The 25421-nt window shown below is 37.2% G+C and overlaps 2 protein-coding genes and 1 long non-coding RNA gene across 6 annotated transcripts in view; 2 read left to right on the top strand and 1 right to left on the bottom strand.

Annotated features, from left to right (window-relative positions):
* LOC124156514 (rabankyrin-5) overlaps positions 1-22484 on the top strand; it is a 141000-nt gene extending 118516 nt beyond the window's left edge. For both annotated transcript variants that reach the window (XM_046531096.1, XM_046531097.1), the window contains 15 exons: positions 781-985; positions 3058-3171; positions 3822-4026; positions 5352-5483; positions 5630-5750; positions 6249-6422; positions 7176-7289; positions 10714-10870; positions 11615-11815; positions 13083-13300; positions 16464-16661; positions 18369-18547; positions 18868-19006; positions 22005-22103; positions 22200-22484. In XM_046531096.1, coding sequence (XP_046387052.1) covers positions 781-985; positions 3058-3171; positions 3822-4026; positions 5352-5483; positions 5630-5750; positions 6249-6422; positions 7176-7289; positions 10714-10870; positions 11615-11815; positions 13083-13300; positions 16464-16661; positions 18369-18547; positions 18868-19006; positions 22005-22103; positions 22200-22329 — 2386 coding nt within the window. In that variant the 3' untranslated portion in view covers positions 22330-22484. The remainder of the gene's footprint in view (positions 1-780; positions 986-3057; positions 3172-3821; positions 4027-5351; positions 5484-5629; positions 5751-6248; positions 6423-7175; positions 7290-10713; positions 10871-11614; positions 11816-13082; positions 13301-16463; positions 16662-18368; positions 18548-18867; positions 19007-22004; positions 22104-22199) is intronic.
* Positions 22485-22948: 464 nt separating this feature from the next.
* Positions 22949-23749, bottom strand: LOC124156516. Its single transcript, XR_006864340.1, has 3 exons — positions 23673-23749; positions 23414-23494; positions 22949-23331 (listed from the first exon to the last, which is right to left on the bottom strand). It is a non-coding gene; the product is annotated as an uncharacterized LOC124156516 (long non-coding RNA).
* A 201-nt stretch (positions 23750-23950) lies between these two features.
* Positions 23951-25421, top strand: part of LOC124156512 (histone-lysine N-methyltransferase SETD1B-A) — a 32124-nt gene continuing 30653 nt past the window's right edge. Inside the window, exons 1-4 of one of the 3 annotated variants that reach the window (XM_046531093.1) lie at positions 23951-24240; positions 24534-24790; positions 24878-24970; positions 25176-25353. In XM_046531093.1, coding sequence (XP_046387049.1) covers positions 24536-24790; positions 24878-24970; positions 25176-25353 — 526 coding nt within the window. In that variant the 5' untranslated portion in view covers positions 23951-24240; positions 24534-24535. The other 2 variants (XM_046531095.1, XM_046531094.1) reach the window with 2 other exon arrangements.

Here is a 25421-nt window from a genome sequence, read left to right as displayed (position 1 = left end):
CATGTATGTCATTAACGTTTTTTACAAATTGCGAGAAATAGAAACAAAAAAATTGCAAATTCTGTTGTATTACTTCCAACACCACTGTTATGAAGGAAAATCACCCATCCGTCATTGGAGGTTACGGCGAAAATATCATCCGCATTGAATGTGTTAAGATGCTTTCAATGTTTTTATTCAAGCATTCCCGATAGTGTGATAATATTTGCTTTATGTTTTTGCCCCGTTGTGTGCATATCGCCTGCCCTTGGAATGAGATGTTTTACTCAAACCCAGAAATGCAGAATTGGTTTGACGAATTTGGTGAATGGAAGGGAAAGATAAGCTGGGATGAAAAAGAATCCTCTTCATTCAGCCACGCTATCAAAAGTTTAAAATGAAGGGAAAAATGTGTTAGTGTACCAGCCACCCACTTCCCATCTCTTACTCATTGGATTTTCAGCATTTGAGCATCAGCATTGTGACATCAGTGGAGTTTCACCTCATTCACTTGTTCATTGGGCGTGAGAGCACTGCTCATTGAGGAAAGGTATTGCTCAAAATAGTTTAAATAATAGCCAACCATATGAGGCCAAGGACTATAGGCCTGTTCCTCATGTGACATCTTCAACTCATCTGTGGGAAAGATGTCCATTTTTAATGAAAATGTAATGCGAAGTAGGTGGTGGGTTGAAAAACTGACAGTCTTTATTTTCCAAACTCTATCGCAAATGACAATGACGTTAAATTGGGTGTCTGAGTCCATTGAATGCCTGCGTCTTATCATCTTTCCTCCTGCAGCACGCCATTGCACTTGTGCGTGATGGCACGCAACCTGGACATGCTGAAGCTCCTGCTCGCCACCCCAGGTATTGACCCCAACTTGCGCACTCATGAGGGACATGTTGCGCTGTGGTTTGCGCTGGTGCTCCATCCAGCGGATACCTATGCCACCCAAGACGGATTTGCCTCCCTCCTCATCAACCACGGAGCATCCACAGATGTGGTGAGTGATTTTGTTCGCACACAGTCTGGCGTGCAGCCAGAAATTCACTTCAGGCAGAGCTGGGGTGGCATGCGGGTTGCCTGCATGGATATTTAGTTTATACGGAAAACCGTACATTTCCTTTTCTTCATAAAAGTGGAGTTAATTTTTGCGTTTAATATTTGTTTTCCTGTTCAGGGGTCTTCCTTTATTGCCTAAGGACTATGGAAAACAAACTAGCTTTTGAAATAGGGTGGTTTCCTATTATTTTTTTACTGCCTAAATCGAAAGATTATTACTCCTGGAGTACGCATTTCACGCTCTTAGATTTTCATATGACGATATCTATTTTTCACGATCAAACGAAAAGTGAAAATTTTCAATCGCACGAAAACGCCACAGCTAAGTAGGAATAATGAGAAAAGTCTGTGTGACGTATTTCTGGTTCCCGCTGACACCCTTTGAGGTGACCTTGAGGCGAGGCTTGAGCGCTGATATGACACAGACTGCTAGCAGGTAGCGCTTGGCTTAAATAAAGATTATTAATATCCTATCAAACAAAGGAAACTTTCCGAACTTAGGTAATTTTAATGGGTGATTAATAAGAGATGTTTCCCTGAGCTCTGTGCCTCATGCATGCATTGGTAATCTCAGACAATGTAAAACTCCTATCCTCTCGTGTAGAAACTAGGTCCCTGTGACGTCACGTGGAGTGGAATCACATGGGTGCCAATGTGGCCTTTTTCAAATGAGGTTAAAATTGACCATTGCCAATGGTCTAAACTGGGATTTCTAAAACCAATTAATTTGTATATTATGAATACACTAGTGGTGGGTAACGAGTAGCAATCATTGCATTTCGTTTTCTTTGATGAAGGAAACTACCCTCTTCTGTTTGTTAGTTTTTACTTGAGGGTGTGTGCCCTTATGGGCACGCTGGCCTTTCTGGCAACCTGCCTGAAAGGCAGATAAATTTTTCTGACGCTTGTGAAGTTTCAATTTTTTTGCTTGTCCATATTACCATCATTGGAAGCTAATGGTGTTGTAATAATTTGTTAATTTCCCTCAGGGAAATCCATATTTTTTATGTTGGTCATAAAAAATTATCCTATCTGAGGTTCATGGTATATGAGGTCTTTCTCATGGTCTAAATATCTTTTTACAATGTGCACGTTATTAAAATTACAAATTTCAATGGATGTTACGGCTTTAATTGATTGAAACTTCCAAGAAATCAAGCATTCATTGGTAACTATTAATTTAACTAAAGCTTTCAGCTTTTCGTTATATAGACTACATAAGTTATTACGTGTAATGATGCGGTCCAAAAGGTGATGTTGAGATCATGAGATGCAGCCAAGATGTGGACATAAAAGCTTCATTATTCATATGTAAATTGGGCAACAGCAGAAGCAATGGATGCGGATACTTTAACTGATGTATTACCTAATAAATATTATGTAATACGTCAGTTACAGTATCTGCATGATAGTATTACCATGAATAGATGATTCAGGAGCTTAATATTAGTGTTTTCCAGGCTTGAAGTTTCTGTTGTAATAAAAAAACTCAGCAAAGTTATATGATTTTCTAAATGCATTTATAAAAAATCGCATATACTGCACAGCTGTTCATAGAGTCACTCAAGAAAATTAGAAAATTTCTACTTTCATCTGATGTAGTTTTGCTAATGTAATTGTTCTCACAATACATCATTGTGCAATAATTGTTTATATGTATTGTGCAATGAGAGCCTTAAATAAATAATTCCTGATAATGAGGTAACTTTCATCGTCATAAATCAGCCTCTTAATTTTGCCATTAATGTATTTCAAATGTGGAAAGTTTCTAAGCGTCTGGAATATGGGGAGGTTTTGTGATATCGGAGGGTTTTTATTGATTTTGTATATCCTTTTCTAAGCTATTCATTTGACCCTATCGTTGGTAGCCATTGCCACCCTATGTATGTGAATAATTTTTATTTTGACGCTTGATAAAATGCAATTCCCTTGTTTTATGTGCCCATGCTGTTTCTTTTGAAACAAAGGGTTTTGTTCATCTATAACTCTCATAATTTTTAACATTTCTTTCAGCAATATACCAGTTCTGGTGATTCTTTGTTGCACTTAATCATAAGAGAGGGATTAGAGGCTGCTGGCCTCTTCCTGTGTTCCAATGGAGCTAATCCAAATCATGTGAACCAAAAGGTTAGTGGTGGTCATTACTATGCAGTGCTTACTATCCAAACCTACTCATGCCATTGTTACGTAATCAGCCTAGTGATTTGCATACCAAACTCTCAAAAGGTTACGGGTTTGTGACCCAATGAGTCTATTTTTTTCTTCATTTATCACGAACATTTCAAAAGATTTTCAACTGTTATGTTTATAATGTGTATTTGACTCATTCAGATAAACCTAAAAAAATAAAGTAATTCTTAATAATTCTTAATAATAGTTCTTTTCAAGCAGGAATGCCTTCAACTTCCTTTTAAAAGATACCAATGACTCACATTGATTTTTTAAATGGTGGAGGAATTTAATGTATGTTCTGAGTCCCATTTCTCTTGGACCCAATTTAGTTCTATTTGTCCTCACTGTATTATAGTGAAGGCTTTGCCTATTTCTGGTTTCATAATTATGAAAACTGGAGTTAATTTCAAACATGTCCAGATTTTTATGCATAAATATTAGCAGAGATAATAAATAGACACATGGTAATGGGAGGATCTTCAAAGTTTTAAAGATGGGTCTAGAGGGAGCATCATAATGCTTGATTGATGGTGCTGTGCCTGTGTAGTTGAGTTCCCTGAAAGCAGCAGGATTTGAGGTTAAAGTATGTAAATTTGTTGATGCAGGGTGAATCGTCTCTTCATGTGGCTTGTGCCAAAGGAATGGATAAATTGGTGAGGGCCCTCTTGAAGAGTGGTGCCAATGCCAACCTTCAGACTGCAATGACGTCTCCTCTCTCCGAAGATTTCGTCCCCTATCGTCTCTCTCCTCTTCACGTTGCTGTCTTGAATAAGTGCAAACCTGCTGTGCTAGCTATTCTTGAATTCAAGGGTAAGTGCTTGCAAAACAGTGTTTGTTCTCCAGAATGGTGCCACCAAACCCTGAGAAAATGGAACTTGTAATTTCTCTTGTGACCTGTGGTCCCACACCACTCAATCTTCAGGGCTCTCTCATTGTAAATCTAATAACTAAACTTTTTTAAGTCACTTTTACGTACTAATAAGAAAACTGAGAAGCTGTGTACCTTGGCTTTATTTGATTCTTGCTTCCTTTGCTTTCTTTTGAAGTCAATTAGTTCACAGCTTAAAGCTTAATATGCCAGTCAAAACCGTGTTGTGTGTTTATAAAATAATTCCTTCCTGTGTTTATAAAATAATTCAGTGAGATTGATATGCATCCCCAGACCCAAAGATCATGCCTGCTAACCGCTAAATATTTTGCGGGGTGAAGCTGATGACTAATGACAGACTTTCACAATATTTCTAAAATATGATTTTGCTGTGGACATTTGTGCATACTCATACATGATCTAAATAATTTTGAAACTCTCCATCATTTTGTCAATCTGTGTATTTTTTTATGTGGTATAAATCAGTTATAGCATGGTCGGCCTATAGCATGGGTTATTTTTTAAGGTTAATATTTGAATTGTATAAATTGAGTATTTCTTCCTTCTCTTGATCTCTATGTTTAATGTTAATTCAGTGTCTTGAAGTATTGGTCTTGAAATGTGTAAATGACTTCAAGGCCTATGCTCCAAGATGGTGAATCGACATTGGAATTTTAATGAATTTTCTGATTTATTGTCCCATGCAACAAATTTTCAATCACAAAAAACTTTTTTCGAAAATACAAGTGTTCTACCCGAATTCAGGAGGTAAATATACATTTAGAATACTCAATGTTCTTTCATGAAATTTTTTTTTTCAGTGTTGCTGACTGTTATTGATATATCGATCAATATCATTGCAAATAAATCTGAGTTTTTTCACACCCTTGTCACTGACTAGTGATATAATTTTTGCTAGATATCAGCTATACTTATTAGTCTAACATAATTATTATTTAAATAAACATTTAATATTGGTTAATTTACATCTGGATAAATGTAAATGTCTAAATAACCCAAATTTTCTGCTTTTTCTGCCATAATAACGGGAAATAGTGGCAATTTTTGATAGAAACTAGCAGAATAAGAGTTCACTTTATAACAAAAGATTTACCAGGGTTTTTCAGATTTGTTGTAATGGTTATCTACTTTCCTTTTCTAAATGATCTGTGCTGAGCACACAATTGATTGAAGAAATTAATTTTCATGTCCATGCATGTAAATATTTTCTAGCTTTTATTCAAAATTTAAATGAATTTTTTTCCAGATCATGAAAAGGAGGCAGAGAATCCTAAATTGATTGCACCGAATGTGAATTTGAAAGATTCGTTGGGTCAGACTCCTCTCTCTTGTGCCCTCTCATGCGGTTTCCAAGAAATAGTCCCAGATCTCATAAAAGGTAAATGCCAGCTTTGAATTTTAATATCTTTTGATTCAATTTTGGTCCATGGTCATGTAAGGCTTATGAATTTCCTTGGGTCAGAGAGCTGTGTCTAATTTAACGTGTGACATTGTTTGATTGTGTATTTGATTTGTTTTCTGCAGGGGGAGGTGATATTAATGTGCGAACGGGAAGTGGTTTAACCCTTCTACACCAAGCCGTTCTCAAAATGGATGCTGAATCTGCTATATTTTTGCTACACCATGGTGCTGATATGAATGCTCTGTAAGAAAATTAGTGTATTACATAAGAAGTTTAGCTATTTTTTTTAGTTGTCCAACTATCTATACCAGAGGAAATTATCTTGCTTAGCTCAAGATACTATTTTTTGATGATTTTATCCATGAATTATGAATCATAATTGAAATAAGGATTATTTTTTTAGAAAGAAGTAATTCTTGATGCTAGTAAATGCTTGTAAAATATGTAGTATGGTAAAACTCTCCTTAACAGCCACCTCCATTCATTCATAAGTCATAAGTCCATGGGTGGGAATTTTTTACCCGTTACTATGCATTTACCATTTTCCCATCAGAACTATCTTCCCCTTCTTACAGCAACCACCTTCTTGAGTGTCCGCATTGTTTTGATCTTATATATGGCTATTTAAGACATGTTTTACTTTTTTAAATCGTATAAAATTTTCTGTTACCTATTTTAATCATCTATGTTCAATCTGCTGGTCAATAATAATGCCTCAAAATTTTCTTCATTACTTTGTAGAACTCCGGATAATGAGACTGTCCTCCAGTTATCTATCAAAAACAGTTTGGCAGAAGTGGTGGAGGCCCTGTGCCGGAAAGGCGTGGATATGTCCGTTCCAGACACCTCGGGGAATCCTCCCCTCTGGTTGGCACTCGATTCTGGTGATGAAGACATTGCCTCCACTTTGGTCAGGTCAGCATTCTGATGCCCTCTGCCAAGCGTTACTTCATTAAAACTGTCACCGTTGACCACTGGGTGGAGATGAAGTTGTGCGAGCCTATTGGGTTCACTGACTCTTAATTTTCATACAGACGTTCTGAAAGCTGCAAATTGGGCGATAATCTATCGGCCTGGAAGAATTCATTTCCTAAAAGCAGGCTGTCATGAGTGAAAGGATACATTTGGCAGGGCCTTATTTATGATTACCATGGCCAACTTTAAAATTAGAATAATATTATTTATTCCGTGGAGGTTGTGTAGTAAGTAAATAAGTCTTTTGCTTCCAATGAATGTGAATACCTCCAGCTAATTGCTCCAGCTTTGAAGTATGGACCAAACCGTATGATCCATGCTCCTATAGGAGTCGAGTACAGCTTTTTGTGGCTCAGAATTTTCTATTCCTATGCAGAAATTCTATGTTGACCATTCTGCCTGCCATGGCCTCCGTTCCTTTCTGGCTCTTACCTTTACATCCCCCCTGACCTGTGCAATCAAAGGTGCACCCACAAGCTGGAAATGCCCAATTTGATGCGTACCTACGTCTTATGCTAATCTGTGGTGGGAAGGGGAATATTGGATCTGCCTCTGGCATTACTTCTGATTTTAGGAGTGAAGTCAAGTTAAACTTGTTGAGCATTGGAGTAAATAAATGTAAACTAGGGACGGGATGGGGATTGTGGTGAGTTTGTGTATAATAATGCTTCAAGCATCGTTTATCTGTCACAGGCATGGAGTGGACACGGATTGCTGGGGCGAGGGACCAGAAGGATGCTATCAAACTCTCCTGCACAAAGCCATTGATGAAAATAACCAGTCTGTGGCTTGCTTCCTGATTCAGAGGTGAGAGTGTTGAATGAATGATTCAGTTAGTGGACAAACACAGGCACCTTGCAAGATCTCGCTGCCATGTACATGTCACCTTTCATTTACAAATAATAATTAACATAAAAAAGGCCCTTGGCCAAGGGATCTAAAATATTTAATTTCCTACCATTTAGTATTATGTATATCATTGGCATAACTAATGGGGGAGGATGAGGGGATGTGTACACCCCTCCCCCCCCCAAAGCCTCAAAGAAATCAAAAAATTATTTAAAAATCTTTTCTGGATTTGATGTATAATAACTGCATTTGCTTAATGTTAAATTTGAAGTGCCAAAACAATGTAAAATGCATTATCAGGCATGTTATTTTTCAAAATTATTTCCCCGTTTTTTGGGGGTGTAGCCCCTACCTACCCCCCTCATCCCTCTCAAAGCATATTCCTAGTTACACCACTGATGTATATCCATCTATTCTAGGATAGATTATACAGTAAACTCTCGATTATACGAAGTCAGTGGGACCGGGAAATTGGCACTTCGTAAAATCGAGTTTCGTAATTTCAAACCTTTTTCATAAGTCACGAAAAAATGTTCGCTTTTGTTTCTTCTGCCCTTCTTTGTCTTGAGTGGCCTTATTTAAATGTTTTCGGTGGTTATTCATGGTAGAATTCTTAGAAAAGGCTTTTTATTATCGATTTATGCTGTGAAAGATCGTTAAATAATTATACCACCATAAATTTCCGATTTCTTGTACAATATACATACTTCAATATCAACGATCACTTAAGAAATTCCCGACCAGTTTAGAAAACGTAATCAAATAATGAATTTCAAAGTTTATTATAAGAATTTAATTTTATCAATTTGTGGTTAGGAGCGAATAGAAACTATTAAGTAAGCGTAAGATAGATATGTATTTGTTTCCAGCAACCACGGAAATATTAGCGGCAGCCGGCCTAACCATACTCTTAGGGCCTAACCGCCATTTATGTCGCCCCCTATCGCTCAGTGATGAGAAAAAAAAGAATAACGAGGGCCTTAACCCGTTTCCAAAATAACCTTCGTAAGTTAATACTTTGAGTTACTCCGTATTTTCAGCTGAATGTGCTATCTTTTCAATTAGTTATTTTCATTGAGATTCAGTTACGATCATAAATTACGTAGGATATGATTATCTTCTGGCGAATATTTGAAGTAAATTCTGTTTGAGTTCTCCGTCCTTCTACTGTGCTCCATCATCTTTGCAGACGTTGCTATGAAAGACTTTATTCTTCATCAGGACCATAATCTTCATACCGGGTGTGGAGTGCTATGTTCATATAGTATGTCTCTCTTCTTATATGCTGACAGGAGCAAGGTTCCAACCAGCAAACGACAGGAGAAACATCTTCCATTATCGGAGAAGTAAAGAGAGAAACCTTATTATCCACATTGATTGTTTTCCTACAAGAGACATTTCTCAACGTGTGTGAAGTATTGGTTCACTTGCGTGAATTCCCAAAAATGACATGCAAAAACCTGTACCTTCCTCTCATTTAGTTTTCGTGTTCCTTTCTCCGCCCTAGTGAAAGTTATGCAAAGGATCATTGACATAGAGAAAAGATTTTCTTATCGTCAATGTTGTTGAAATTAATAAATACAATTGGTATAAGTTTTGTATTTTCTCTGTAATACAAAGATAATACGGAAGAAATACAATTTGTAATACATAGTTTTGTATTTTCTTGGTAATACGAAGGTATTACAGAAGTAGTACAATTTGTATAAGTTTCGTATTTTCTCCGTAATACGAAGATAATACAGAAGAAATTTGTAATAGTTTCGTTTTTTCTATGTAATACTAAGGTATTACAGGAGAAATACAATTTGTATAAGTTTTGTATTTTTCCCTGTAATACAATTGTATTAGAGGACATTTGACACTGTAATATGATAGGAATACAAATCCATACTTTGAATACTAAGAGTTCCATTTTGTAATATGATCGTATTGTGATGGTAATGCAGTTGTATTACAAATCTTGTGCTGTCTGGGATGTAGTTAAATTTATTACGTAATCCGTGTAACATTGTACTCGTGAAAGTTGATACACTCAAATATATTTCATACCCTTTAATTTTTTAAACTAATTCTTATTAGTAAAACTATTGATGTAATGATGATACCACTAATTAATGACAAAATTTTGAATTTCGAGCTTGGATCTTACTTGAGGTTCAAGATTTTTTTTAAATTTTCGCTCAACCTCACTGGACTAAAAAATCCCTGCTTGAGTCATTATAATTATCACTTACAAACATTAAATATGCATAATAGCATTTTAAGGATTTATATTGAGTAAGCACATACTGTGATTGTGTACCTAATAAAATATCTAAATGATAATTGAATCATCTAAATGGTAATTTAATTTATATGTTTTGTTGTATAGTGTTTTCAGGCTTTATCTGGTGGATATCTGGCATATTAATTAAAAATATTTGCAATTTTACACTCAAAGTTTAATAACATAATCTGTTTCTATACAGTTGTCATCAATTGCCATTGTTGGTTGAACTGTATTGAAACCATTTGCATTATTAAACTTTGTGGAAAATTGTCTTTCTTTTTTATTAATGTCTATGTATTTATTGTGAAACCTGTATCACACCTGTATTTGGGGGTGAAATTTAGTCGTGGTGAGAGTAGTCTTGTACCATGTCCTCAGACTGATTAAGATGCTTTCTCCTCTTTGATGATGGTTGCCTGGCCAACCAAAACACCAATGACGGAGATACTAATTCGACTATTTTAATTGGCTTTAGGAGATACACTCCTAATTTCATCTAAACAGCAGCTCCCCCAATTTTGTATATGTGTTTTCTGTTTTACTTTATATCATTTTTTAAATTTCTTTATAATTATTAATCTTCCTTGTTTATCATTAACATGGAGTATTGTGATACATATTTGTATTGAGATACATACCTATGGGTCACAGATTTTTCAATGCCTTACCAGATAATATAATATGCATAGGAAATGGCTCAGTTTTTATGGAGAGGATTACACATCTTCTACTGGACTAAATGTACCACAGTGTCAGTAAATTCATTTATGGTTGATTTTTTTATTTTTGTTAGTTTTTTTGGTTGACTTGTCCTATATCATTTTTATAATGATCGCTGGGTTGGTATAACTTATTTTTATTATTGTTATAGTTATTAAAATTTTAATGTCTTATAGGTATGCAGTGCTGCACTCATATGACCCTTGGAAAAATTAATACATATTGCTATCATTATTATCACAAGAGTACTTGTGGCTGTTCACTGCCCTATCCTCCTACCCAATCCTTTGCCGATCTACTCTTCTTCATTCCCTTGTGCATGTTTATGCGTTTAGCTTTGAACACATGAAGCCTTGAATTTTTGAATTGATTGTGGTGCGTGTGTTGCAGTGGCTGTGATCTGAATGCGTCTCGGAGGCCGGGGCCAGGAGGCCAAGGGGGGGACGAGGCAAGGGACCAAGCGAGCCCCCTGCACCTGTGCTGCCAGTGGGGCTTGGAAGATGTTGTGAGGACCCTGGTGGAGCATGGAGCGGCCATCAATGCCAAGGTCTCTCATCTCCCCATTTCGAGGAGGGCATGCTTGTGATAGAGTGCTATAGTGGAGTCAGCTCTTGCAATCAGTGGCATGATATTAGTGTTGAACTTGAGTCGGGTATCTGGTATACGTTCAGGATATAAAAAGAGGTTCACAGGGATAAAACCTGTAATTTCTTTGAAGAGTTAGGTTCAAACTGTGTCTGTTTAAGGCTTTCAGACTATTTTTCTGCCAAAAATATTTGTCAGTACATACAGTTGAGGAGCTCAAATCCAGAAAGCTTGGGACCGAAGGCCTTCTGGATTTCTGTTTTTTCTGGATTTCTGGTCTTCATAGTATATTTAGTAAATTAATTAATTTATACATGTGCTCATGCTCTTGTACTTGATATTTGATATCCTTATGTGTCCCTGACAAGGTTCTTAGCGTATGTCCATAGTATGTGTTAACTTCCTATTCATCTCAGAACAAGAGTGGTGCCACGAGGTGGCAAGTCAAAACACTACGCAGAGGAATCTTCAAATGTTCTGGATTTCGGGTTTTCCGGGTCTTGGGATTTGAGGTCCTCTACTGTACTCTCTATTTACCCCAGAATGTTCACTTTTAATCACAAGATAGCAAAATTTTGGAGAAAATGGGATAGACAATTTAAAAGTAGAAACAACCACCCTCAAGCATTACCTGTAAATATCAATGTCATCATAAATGCTAACAAATTTGTAAGGTGCTGTAACTGGTAATCTCTTTTTCTTCCAGGATGCTGAAGGCAAGACTCCGTTGCATGTTGCAATTGAGAACGGCCACCATTCGATCACGTCCCTGATGCTCTACCACCCTGGCATTGACCTCTCGGTGAGGGACAAGAGTGGACTGACACCTTTTGCTGCTGCAATGGCGTGCAAAAATGATCGGGCTGCCCGGGCCATTCTCGACAAAATGCCAACAGCAGCCGAACAGGCAAGACATTGCTATTATTTTGCTATCTGTTATTAGTGAATAATGGTGAAATGGTTCCAAAAGGTTGAAAATAGAGGAGGATATTTGGATGCATGTTGTAACGGTCTTTCATCAGCTCACGAATAGTCTGTATAGATATTTTTAATTCACATAGTTCACACAGTGTAGGGAATTCTTGTTGGAGCCTTCCGTCTGCTACTCGCAAAGGACTTGCAGAGCAGCCTACACCTGTTGTCCCTTCACCTCTGCCCCTCCTTTCCTGATTCTACCCATCCCAGTAAGTTTTACTGGTTGCTACGTGCAGTTTGCGACCTCTTTTCCAAACAGAGTGTTCAAGGAAGAAGTCACCCACCTTCTTGCCCAAGGACTTCAGTTCTCCAGTTTAGCGGTAAACCCTCTCACTTTCTGCCCTAGTGCCTTAATTTGGTTCTCGGTCCTTGGGTGATTTTATAGGTCTGCTCTCTGCCTCGTTCTTTCATTTTGTTTTTTTTTTTGTGCTGGCAACATTCATAGAGGTCATGGAAGTGTTTGGGAAATACAAGTCTGAACTGGAATTCAGGAAAATCAGGTGAAGGTTCAAACTCCAAAGGTTTAGAAAAAAGATGAAAATATGGTTGAATATGCAGAGCATTGGTACGTTAGTGCTGGGTGAGGTTGGTGCTTTGTTGCCCCCGTGGCTGTGTGCCATAGGGTAGTGCAGACTTGCCACTATTTTACTTTATTCTACTGCTGCTTGACCTTATTTCACAGTGTAACTAAGCTAGATATTACCCCATCCCACTCTACTTGGGTTGAGACCATTTATGAGATAGAGCCTATCTACATCTAACTCTCCAACTATTTTCTTGCTATCTCACCCTCTATACTTTTCCTGATGACTATGTTGATTTTGCCCTTTGTGTTATCAGCCTATTTCTTGAGGATAAGCTGCTCTGTTGAGTATTAAAACATTGTTTTCGACGTCTCTGCAAGTCTGCATTTACATAATTCAAAATAACTGTCCAGGTGCCCGAGACAAGGCGAGTATTGTAACAAATTATATGAGCCACCTCTTAACAATTCCCCTGCACGCTAGCTTTTGCGTATGTCATCATACGATCATACTTTGTTACATTGCAAGTGTATTGTCTTGACAGTCATAGTGGGAGTTGTGTCAGTGCCTTGATGCTTGGTCTGAGATCACTTAATTTTTTCATTTACTTTTTAAAGTGAAGGGATTTAAAGAGTTGTGTTGTAATTTAATTTATCTCCCCTTCTTGCTGACTAGTATGACAAGAGGGGGCGCAACTTCCTACACTTGGCCTTGGAGAAAGGAGACTTGGAGGCATTCTTGTTCCTAATGTCTGTTGGTGTTGATTTGGGATCGAGGGTGCGTGACGCCAGTCAATCCACTCCCCTGCATTTGGCTGCTGAGCGTGGCTTGGAGCTGGCCATTCGAAATCTCTTGCTCGCTGGTGCACGGCCTGATGAAAGGGATGCCCACAGGTAAGGAACATTTTCATGTCCATATAAATTCAATTACAGATCCACTATCCCCCACCCTCCACCGTCCAGTCCTCAGTCCACTCCTCCAACGTTTCCCTCCCCTCCATTGCCCCCCAACAAGCCTCTGGCACCACAGATCTTTGCTTCCTCAGGCTTCATGTTACAAAGACAGTAAATCTTCTGAAATAAAATATCAAGTTACAAGAGAACAATGGACCCTTTTCAGCCAACCTTCTTCAAAACTCTCAGTTTCTAGAGGCCAAAAAAATGAGTCACATATTGGACCCAAAAGTGTCTAACCATGACATTCAGCAAATGATGAGGCATCTTGATCGGATTGAAATATTCGTATTGTGCACAAAGTTCAAAAGAAAATGGCACCAAACATTGTGTATTTTTAACATTTTTTAAGCATTTTAAGTATGGAGGTAGTTTCCCTGTGAAAAATTATAAATGGAAGTGGAATGGGAAAGGGAGTCGGCATGAATAGAGCCTGGAGTTCTATAGTCAGAGAAAATTTCCCCGAGGTTGAGTAAAAGTTTCAAGTTACTTGAGAACATTGGGAAGTGGTTTATTTAGGATAGCTTCTCCCCCTCTCCTTCTTGCGAGCTCCCCTCTTTTCACGCGGCCTGCCTCCCAGGTCCACGATTTTTGAAACACGCTAATAGCATGAGTCACATATGTACTGTGTTCTTTGGTGGAAACTAATAACTTTCCGCAATTAGTGTTTTACCTCCGTATGATTTCAGAATAGGAATTTACACCAAATATAATAGAGAATGAGTCCATATATGCTGCATTTCTGACATAATTTAACTTTGTTAGTCATGGTTCCATCACTTTTATTTATCGATTTATCAACAAAACACTACATAGTTCCTATATTAAATCACACCCAAAAAGCGATGAGAAGTTTTCACGGCAACAGCAAAATGTTGCTTGAATTAGCATAATGGTAATAATATAATTCCCACTGATGTATATCCAATGATGAAAGTAATAAGGATTACATGCAGTAATTAGAAAAATTGGATGTCCGCATTACGTTATATTTTACTGGTTAGTAGTCATATAGGATTGTGCTTCTTATATTTTTGATTTTCTTCCGTATATGGCAGATTAAAAATTGACAGATTGCGAAGTTTAAAAAAAGTTCTGACTCGATCTAGTAAAAATAAGACAGTTTTCGGGTTCAGCGCACAAAAATATATGGTACTCCATCAACGGAACTTGAAAACATGGTAGTAACATAAAAATGCATGACTGTGTTATTAGCATTAGACCCAAATAAGAAGAGACAGACTGGAAACTCAATCTGCACAAATCACTTAGCGCACACGTTTCAGCCTTGGATGAAAGACCACAAAACTTCATGATCTTACACGCTCGTCCGTTGCTCCCGTCTGTATTTCCCTCCAGTGCCTCGCTGCTGGGAAGGCAGAGTTCCCAGACACCCAGAAAAGACTAACCATCCCCACCATGGCCCTTACTCTCCCATGCTTTCACAGTCCCACCTTCCGCTGGTGACGCCCTCCAATGGGTTGTGTTTTTGTCATTATTATTATTTGATTTATTACTTTACACATGCATATTTCTTGGCTTTATATGTCGCATTGGACTATTACCTGAGCTGGAATTCTTTAGTTGTGACTGTTTTTTGCCAAAAATAATACAGTAGAACCTCGGATAACGACCGCAATACCTTCCAGAAAGCTGGTTGTTATCCGAAATGTTTGCTATTCGAAACAATTTTCCCCAATAGAAATAAAAGTAATAGGAATAATTGGTTCCTAGCTACTATTGACTCGCTATTACATGAAAGTTACTGGGTATATATGTATTGTATTAAATTGTATTACTTGTAGACTTACTATTGTAGATGTTGTATTACTTTGTATCCATTTTGAATTGCACAGCACCGTACAAAACATGGCCGCTACACATCGGTTCGTTATCAGAGGCATTCGCTAACCGAGGTGTCAATGTCTATGCAATTAATTAATACATGTAAAACGTACAATTTCTAATTAATGTCAATTTAGATGAGCTAGACAAAAAAAATGAAGTGACTGTTGTATAGGTATTAGCGAAGGTTTCACATCTATATTATCGTACTCATCACTCCAATTAGGAAAATTGTTTAGTGGGGCAATCACCTTTCGCCTTAATCACCAAGGTAATTATGCTGAAGAGTAACCACAAGTATGCTCACTATTCAGCAATGAAATGATTTTTTATGAATCACTGTATCTTGTATCGTGACACATTGAAGTTGAAAAAAAAACTACCCTAGTATTTTGGTTTTCCTGAAGGCTGATGGCTAAGAAGAGATGGTTTTCAAATATCAATATATAGTTTTATAATTATGATATTATAATGAAAGTACAAAATTTTGATCAAAAATTTATAAAATAATACATTCTGGAATATGTAGTGTGATTGAATAGTAAAATGGCTGGTTAGTTATACCGTGGCTGATATCATTTTAAAGCAGTGTTGTTTCAAGTAGGTAATTTCAATATTAGGTCTATTCATTCAGAAAAGTGACTGCAGAAAATTGTAATAAAAGGTTATGTTCATTTGTTTACCTGTTTCCACATGTATGAGAGGTGTCTGTGTCTGATTCACTGTTATGATGCTAGAAATGAAGTGTGGGTCTGTCTTAATCTATCAATATCGCTGCACATATCCAACATGCACTCCTGATTGTTCACCAGGTTGTACTGTAAAAATCCTCAATTTTTCTATTGTATTTATTTGATGTAAATGTGTGAAAGTAACTGAAAATAAAATAGATTTATTAATTAAGAGGTTTATGGACAATGTCATTATAAAAAAAATTGAAATATAAACTACATGAATTAAGTGTGCCTAAAAAAATATAAAAACACAAGAATACCCATGTGTTCAAATATTAACATTAGTTTAGATTACGTACTTGAAAAAATGTTTTACTGCCTTTTGATGAAATAATTTTTTTTTTATTTGGCTAAAAATAGGCATTAATTGTGATAGAAGATAGTTGTAATGCCAACAAGTTAAAAAATTTTGCTGCATAAAGTTCACATATGTGTTTAATCACATTCATTTGGGCTCCTGAAATTTGATCAGCATTCTTACAGATGAAACCAAATGATGACATGTGTACAATATTGTGTTGCAGGCGGACAGCCCTCCATGTGGCTGCAATGAATGGCCACGCTGGCGCTGTCCAGGCACTGGTGACCAATGGTGCGGATTGCGATGCCACGGATGATGATCTCAACAATGCGCTCCACCTGGCTGCTCGAGGTGCTCACGTGGAGGTGACTCGCACCCTTCTCGTCGAATCGAGCGTGAATGCAGAGGCCACCAATCTCCGGTGAGTTTTGGATTCATGCTGACGTTTAAACTTGATCAACAATTGCTGGGTTAGTCTCTGATGAGATTTCAAGTTGAAATTCATTAGGTAGCAAGTAAATGAAGAATGGCGCACCTATGGGTAAGTGATGTTTTAAAATTAAATTCATCGAAAAAATTCAAATTATAATTGAAAAAAATTAATCTCTCCAATATCTTGTATTCAGACACACTACAGTTTTGCCAATTAAAATCTCATCTTAATTATTCTGCCCTTCATCAGGAAAAAAAATAAGTGTTGCTAATGAAAAAAGTCTATGTACTTAAATAAATAAGCATTATTAATTTATGATGTAGAGGATTTCTAAAAGTCATACTGCCTGGTCATTCCATTGTCCTATCTCTCGCGTTTAGTTCATTTTCCTTGTATCCTCCCTTGATGTTTTTCCCCTGTCTACGTAAAGGATTCTACAGCAACTTTTGTGGAGGATGTCTTTTGTGTCTTATTCATTTCAACGAAACCATACCACTCCAAGGGTATGAACTTACTCGAGCAACTGATCCAAAGACTTAACAGCCAAAACTGAATAAATAGTTTAGTATTCCCGGAGGATCCTTGAGATTTTCAATCATATTGTAGGAAATACTGCAAGATGTGCGAAGGCGAGAGTACATATAAGGTCTACTGTAGAGATTAAACTGCAGAAGAGGAAAAGTATTGAGACAGGTTGACCAAGGAGGGTATAGCTACATGTATGCCTGAAAAATAGGAATTGCAATTTGTATCATGGAGCTCAATTCTCATTGGGTCAAAGGCTGCAAGGTGGGAGAAAACCTTAGTAGCCAACATTAAGCGTGTAACTAGGAGCATATATAACTTACCCAAGATCATAGTCAACACCTTTGGCTAAGAAAACATTATTAGTCAAAGGCCTGACGTAGTGGAGAGGAAGTTAAAGCTTAACAAGTATTTTATCTCAGACAAACTAGAAGTAATAGGCCAAAGAATGCTGCACGAGGTGTTCATGTAACGAGTGTGCATCGTAATTATCCTTATAGACCATTCTGTTGACTATTTACCAACATTTGTATTTTTGTAAAAAAGTCAATACAGGAAGAAGGTGCATTGAAAGCATGGCACTTTTGATTATTCTGTGCGGCATTCCTTCAAGATCCAGATGATGTCCATGCAAGCGAAAATTTTGATTGGCCCTATACCAAAATATGCACTTTCATCAAATTGAGAGAATTTTTTCAATTTCAAAAAGGCTTCTTTCAATGTGATAACGTTTATTGTCTGATTTCTTTTTTAGTATCATATTTTAATAATTGTAGTTTTTTATAATATATTAATTTCTGAATCTTTTATGAAATTTGTCCAAATAACCTTTTGGTCTATGCAGTATTTTTGTATGATTTTTTGGATGTATTTTTTTTCAGCTGTATTGTTTTGTAACAAGAAAATATTTTTAATTAATTTACTAAACTGAATGGCTGAAATTTAATCCAGTGCATAAAGGTAATATGATTCTTAGCTGATCTTGTTAATCAAGCAAAAGGCAGAATAATTTGGACATGTGGCTGTGTTATTATGCACCTGAATTTGTATAGCATAGGCATGTATGTATAAACTTGTTGAATGATTTACACTCTCTTTATAAAAACAATCCAAATATATTATTCATTGTTTAATTCTGTTATCTCAATTTTGGTGGTGCTATATTTTCAGAGGCAGGACTCCTCTGCATCTCCTGGCTCATCATGCTCCTCCAATGCCTGGCGTGTCAACCCCAGGGAATGGGAGTATTGACGACAAGGGCAGCATGGCCGCCCCAGCTATCCTGAACTTGTTCCTTGAGTGCATGCCAAAATACCCCTTGGATAAGCCAGATTTGGATGGAAACACAGGTGCGCATTTGACAGGACTACATATTAACCTCCCAAAATTATGTGGTACACCTTTTATAACCTTTATTCACATATCTATAGGTACTAAGATTCACCATCCATTCCTTAGGTTCTCACAAGCTCAAGGCAGGTGTAGAAAAAAATCAGAACAAACGATTTGCAAAGAGTTAGCTTCACTGTTATGGGGTCAATGGTTATGTTACTATTAGCAGTAGCCGAGTGATGTAAAATATTCGGTTCAAGTGTGAAATTTTCTCATCATTACTCAAAGAGAAACATACTATGTGTGTGATTAATACTTGTGTTTATGTTCTTTCCAGCTCTCCTATTGGCATACATGAAAGGCAATGGAAGTCTATGCCGGGCTCTTGTTAAGGCTGGAGCGAGATTGGCTTGCATGAACAAGGATGGAATAACTGTTTTCAACTACCAGGTTGCCACTAAGCAACTCCTATCAAGGTGCACTCCTTTTTTGTTTTTTATTGCTCACTAGTATTACATCAAGTGATGGAAATAGTTTTGTGTAGTACATGGCCTAACTTGTCCTATGGATTTTTGTGAATTCATTTGCAAATGCAAAAATCTCCTCAAATGGTTATTCTTTAGTAGATTAGAATTAAGGCCAGATTCATAGTTGTTTTTGTGGGGGTTACCTTGGTCTTCCATAGCTGAAGGATGGTCAGGGACCGCTTTTAATATGTGATTCATAAATGTCATCTTGGCGATCTCTGAAGAGGGAGGTCTGAGGAGAAATTCAAAGAAAAGACTAGCTGAGCAGTTCAGTAAGCTTTCCATTGCTTTGTTGTCACCCTGAGTGACTGAATTCTTACTGTACTGAGCTGCGTAAATTAACATGGTTAGCTACAGTGGCAGAACTGATGCATTTTCGTTGAATGAAAAATATTGTTTGATTTTATCATGCCATATTAAAAAAATGGTGGTAGAAGGGGTAAGGAAAACAAGTGAGGCATGTAATGTGAATTCAACTCTAATGTTTCCAAGAGTTGATTTTTTGATTCAAGAGTTTTTAGATGGAAATGGCTCATTTAAATGAATGAAATTTTCAGGTATAAATTAAACTCATCAATCTACCCTACTTTCTCAACCTTGGCCTCATCAAAAAATTACTGTTAACTTTTAATTATCTGGGCTAATTATGGTGGGGGTAAATAAACAGAAAACATGGATAATCCAAAATCTCACTTTTATATATCATAATGTTTGTTAATCAAACAATATATTATTATTTATCCTCATAATCCCTGCCACTCATTGCCTTGTGCTATACTAAGGCAGGCATCTCAAGTAAACTTGAAATGTTCAGAGTCATCAAGTTTATGATAAAATTACGCTTTATGAGTGAATTCTAATAGAAGTAATAAGCCTTGTTGCCTGTTATTAAAATACGATTATCCTGGTGTTTTTGCATTCAATTTTCATAGAGATTGTGGTAAATATACGAGGAGGTTTAACTCGTGCACAGATAATCGGTAAAGGGAATAATCCACTCATGGTTAATTGGAAGTTATCTATAGACCTCTTCTCATCCAATACTCTTACTTCTCTACATGCTTTTTCTAAATCCAGCTTAATCATTAGTCCTTCATGTGGAAAAATACTCTCGGCCACAAATAACTTTAATTCACCTTGCATTACGGAAGAAAAGTAAGAATCAGTTAACAATTCTTTCACTTTTATAAATGTGACAAAGATATTGTAGTCTGAAGGGAATATAAGTAGTTCATGCTTAAAAATGAGGACCGAGTTTTCCCCATATTCACTTTATTTCACACTTTCTCCTAGCCACCATGTCTTCTTCACAAAGAGAATGCACTGGACTGAAAAATGATACTGCCCAGGAGCTGAAAAATTTCTGAGTCCTAAATTGACACTGCATTGGCATTGACACTGATTCGCTTCCCTCTTCAAAGAACAACACACTCTCTGTGTCAAGCGAGGGCCTTATTCCCTGCCAGTCAAAATGAGAAGCCCGCGGAGGGAGACGTTTTGACTCACAAATATAATGGTGGGTTTTCATTTAACTTCACCGCCCTGAAGACAGTGCATGCGAGGCCTTTATAGTGGGAGGAATATAACAAAAAACTACGTATGTAGGATGGTCAATAATGCCCATGCCGTGGTAGGGGCTACTTACCTAGTCAGGACTCGAACCCGCGACCTTCCGTTTGAGAAGCAAGGACTTCACCCCACTGCCATAGAGGCCAGTATTCACAGCTCCCCATTTTCTTTACTGAGTCGAGTAACAAAGTTTTCTGAAGTTGTCCTTTCATCCGCAGACAGCATTTTTGTGTTTATCCCTTGGCAGAATCCAAAACCATTTGTGTGTAATTATTAGAATTGTCCCAGTATGTATTTTCAAACCTGTAATTGATTGTGGATAGCTGGGATGTAATATGTTTCATCTCTTGCAGAAGGGACAGGGGAGTGGGGAACATGGGCTGTGGGCAAATCACTTCATTGCGTACCATGGAGGCGACCGCTGTGTAGATAGTGGCTCGTTTGCGTGTGATTCTTTTTGGTTGGTAAGAATCTTTGCTGCCAGAAAAGTATGGTGAAATGAAATCATTAACTGCTTTGATTTAATTTCATGGAAAAATAAATAATATGAAGCAAAATATTTTTATTGCCTTACACATTCTTACCTAGTAACTTTCACCTCTAACCTATGATTGTTTATTTGTATTTTTTCATTTGGAGAGCATGGTGGCAGTGGATAGAAGGCTTGGCTAATCATTCAAGGGTCAAAGGCTCAAATTTTGTGGAAAGCCATTGAACATTCTTAATCAAAAAAACTTAAAGGACGAGATGGCCAAGGGAACGGAACTTTCTCCCTTAACTGAGCTCTCGTAAAAACGATCTCCAAATTCAACTTTGTTTGCATTTCCGGAGTCTTTTTGAGATCTGTTTACACATATTCATGATTCACTCTTTATTGACTGCTGGTGAAACCAATGAGGCTTATGAATAATGAAATAACTGAAAAAATGGTGGAATTACTAATATACCAAGACACAAAAACTGCACATTTGTGCTTGTCGTACCCATGATTTCCTTCAGAAGTTGTCATGCAATGATCTAATTGACTGTAATCAATGCACCATGGGAATCATTGTCCATCCCTAATTACGGCAGAATGGGCACAATTGCCCTCAATGATAGTTTTATATCAATTTATGAATACTGGACGAAAAACATCATTGAACAATACCCCTTAAAAAATGCTGTGAACACCCAGCATAGTTTAGGATTTCATTTATGATAATGATTGAGAAATTTCGGGTCCTTCTGAGTTAAGTGTTTAGTATTGACAATGGTTTCAAAAGCCATCCTGCGGCATTCAAATTGTTGGAAAAACCTATGCAACAATGATATTTACTTTCAATGTCTATTGAATAAAATCTCATTTATCTCAAAAATATTAATTTTATTTTTACAGGCTCCTTGATCTTTTATCTCAAGAACCACCTTGGGAAGAAGGAGATATATGTTTAGAATGTGGAGCTAAGTTTGGCATCACTATCAGAAAGCATCACTGGTGAGTGATAGTTCAGTAGAAATACTTTCCCCTACCTTGCTATTTAATAATGAAGTGCTGTATCAAATTGAGCTTTCTTTTAAATCTCTTCCCCAGCCGACACTGTGGACGAATCTTGTGCAACAAGTGTTCAGACCGGGATGTGCCAATCCTCAAGTTTGGACTGAACAAACCGGTTCGGGTGTGTGGAGTCTGCTTTGATGTTTTACAGCTGGGAGTAGCGTGATTAATGGATATTTATTTAGGAATAAGTGTATTTCATGCAATACAAATTGTTAATTATCCATTGTAAATAATGATTATTGATTGAGATGAATTGTTACTTTGCATTCCAAATTTTATATGATTATTGGGTGATTGCTTCTGAAATAGCAATCATTATTTTATAAAAAAAAATACCTGTATTTGTATATTCTTAAGTAAAAGATCTGTACAGATAAATTTGGCTTTCATTCCTTTGACATTATACATCATACTTGCAAAGTATAAAGAGTTGGTGCATCGCAACTACCAAGCCATCGTCACAGTAGCATGTGTGTGTGCATATCCAGGTGGAGGACTTGGGAGATCTACATGTAAATAGCCAGGATTCTTGCAAGAGCTAGCAGGGTCCCCCATTTTGGGTGAAATGAGATATTTCACCCCAGGGATTCACTTGAAGGCGTCCTCTGACTGAGTTTTATTAGAGGGTAGGATAAGACCCACAAAACGAAGTCCCAGGTCCCAAATGTCTCAAGGAGGACGCAAGGCATTACAAACAAGAATTAGTTCTTCGCGGCATGCACTTGCAAGAGCCCCTCAGATTAACTTGGAAGATTTTAGAAAAGCAGCAATATGACCACAAAGACTTTGAAAACAATTTATTTCTATGTATACCTTAACGTGACATACCCATTATTAACATAATATACAGCTCGTCATAGACCAATTATTTTCAATCCAACCGATAGCTCACTCCTAGGAGATGGAACACATTGCCAACGTATTACTTGGTCTAGCACATTCACAAATCAGCAACTCTATTAGTCTAAGCCCACTTCATATCAATTTAGAATTACTTAAGAAATGAGAATAATCGTTTACTAACACACTCATCAACGCAGTGCAGATAATCGAACAATTCTTCGTTGCAGATTTCAGCAGTGCGAGATCGAGAATTTACCCGGTCGTTGCACTCGGTGAGCTTCTCTTGCAAACTGGCGCACTTCTTTTGGGTCGCACATTCATCCTGAAAAGAGCGATGAACGTAAATTGGTCAGTCCACGAAAAAACATGCCAAATTTACCACATAATAATATGCTTAACCGTACCCGAAGAGTTTGTTGTGGGTCGACCAAGTCCTCCTCTTCCTCCTGAGCTTTAACTGATGGAAAAGCTTTCTGGGCCATCGTCTGAAAAGTAAGGCAGAATTGCAAAATATGCATTAAGTGAACTGCGGTAAGAGAAAGGAAAATTAAGTCCGTAAAGGCATCAGTATCTAACGCAAATTCGTATCCATGGAAAGGAACTTAGTACATAAACTTTTAATGTTCTTGATCCGATGAATCAAACTTCTAAAAAATACCTCACCTATTTATCTATTCTTCCAAGGGATACGAAAAGCACGACCAACACTTCCTTCGCCGAGAGAAAAGGCAAATTACTAAAACCTGTCGTCATAGGTTGGTGGTCTATAGGATTATCCAATAGAATGTCTGTTTACAAAATTCATCTGTAATGGTGGTAATCGTGGTGACGGTCCTCTTTCCTATTGACTTCAAGATGAAATTGCGAGTAATTTCATTTTAGTGATGATCAAAGGCTCTCACTCTTAAATATTCCACTGAAAAATAAGATTTCTCTTTTGATGAATCCATAAAAACCCATCGACCGTACTCTGGTGGACGTCGCAAGTAGCTCCAGCAGCGGGCATTTATGTAGGTAGAGTCGTAGAAATAGTGGAATGGAGATACTCGTGGTCTTTGTAATAACTGGAAAATGAAGAAATGAAATCATGCCGGAGTCTGCAAAATTAAGAGAGGAGACCAAAAAAAGCTTTCTGGGAGTTGAAAGAAGGCTTCTACGATCAAGATATCCCTTGGTCTCCTCAGAAAGGACCGCTATTTCGCTTAACCACCGCTTGCTGTGTTCATAAAAAGTGAGCATCGAGGGGTTGTGGAGTTGTTGTCTACCGTTGTTTACAAGATGTGACATAGTTATGAATGAAGAGTTATCCAAAGGCGTAATTCATTTATGCATTTTTCATGTTTTTTGTTAATGTTTTCTTCAGCAGCCTTAGTTAAATCTAGAATCAAATGTTAGTGCTTTCGTTGTAAATTGTGCCACTTCCATCATTCCATTTTGATGATTGTTTTTCAAAGATTTTCGATGTATTTCTGCTGGGTACTATAAACTAGTTGGGAGTTAATGATTTATTTACCTTATTTTTAGGAATGAATGGTATGATGGAGCAATCTCATGAAGGCAACCGGCCAAATGCTCATCAGCATCACCACCACAAAGCAAGGAATTACAAGCTGGTAGTGGATCCATTTCTTGTCAAAGGAGCTACAAAGCTATATCGTTACGATGGAAATGTACCGAATGACCCTACGATACCTACGGTACAAGTTAGAGATCCGCGTTCCCATCTTACTAGGATCTGGAAAAGGCTCGAAACTTTAGACATACCTGTACCTCGCTTTAAGGTGTGTATATTGCCATATCACGAGCAAATTTTCTTTTGTATCTAAGTTTCATGATTAACATACGTCATCTTTATGCTATTTTGGCAGATTGATGGTAATTATGTCGGCGAACCACCACCCCTGGAAGTTACTATTTGTAACCTCAATGACAATATTGACAAGGCATTTTTGAGTGAAATGGTATGTATTTAATTATCGAAATGTTGGTATTTGTTTACACTTTTTGTGAGGTATTTTTAATTAGTATACATCGGTCAATTACATTGTTTTCCATTCCATGACGATGCAAACTATTTCATTTGTCACAGTGCTTGAGTGTATATATTTACGTATAATAACTTTGTACTCCTAAAAGTTATTTTTTGTGAAATTTTCCAATGTGTAGGTACAGAAATTTGGTGCTGTGGAGGAGCTTTTTATTTATTTTCATCCTGTCACTAACAAGCACTTGGGACTAGCTCGAGTTGTTTTTGATTGTGTGAAAGCAGCCCGCTCCTGTGTGGAAAAATTGAATAATACATCTGTGATGGGGAAGGTTCTGAGAGTTTTCTTGGATGCCTTTGGTAAGGAGTATTTGCTTTTTATTTGCAATCCTTGTACCTCTGAAATTATGTATTGCGTTATTGTATAT

This window comes from Ischnura elegans, chromosome 3 (assembly GCF_921293095.1).
Source record: "Ischnura elegans chromosome 3, ioIscEleg1.1, whole genome shotgun sequence".
Lineage (NCBI taxonomy): Eukaryota > Metazoa > Arthropoda > Insecta > Odonata > Coenagrionidae > Ischnura > Ischnura elegans.
The sequence above is the reverse complement of the archived record's forward strand: the minus strand, read 5'-3'. Positions and strand labels throughout refer to the sequence as shown.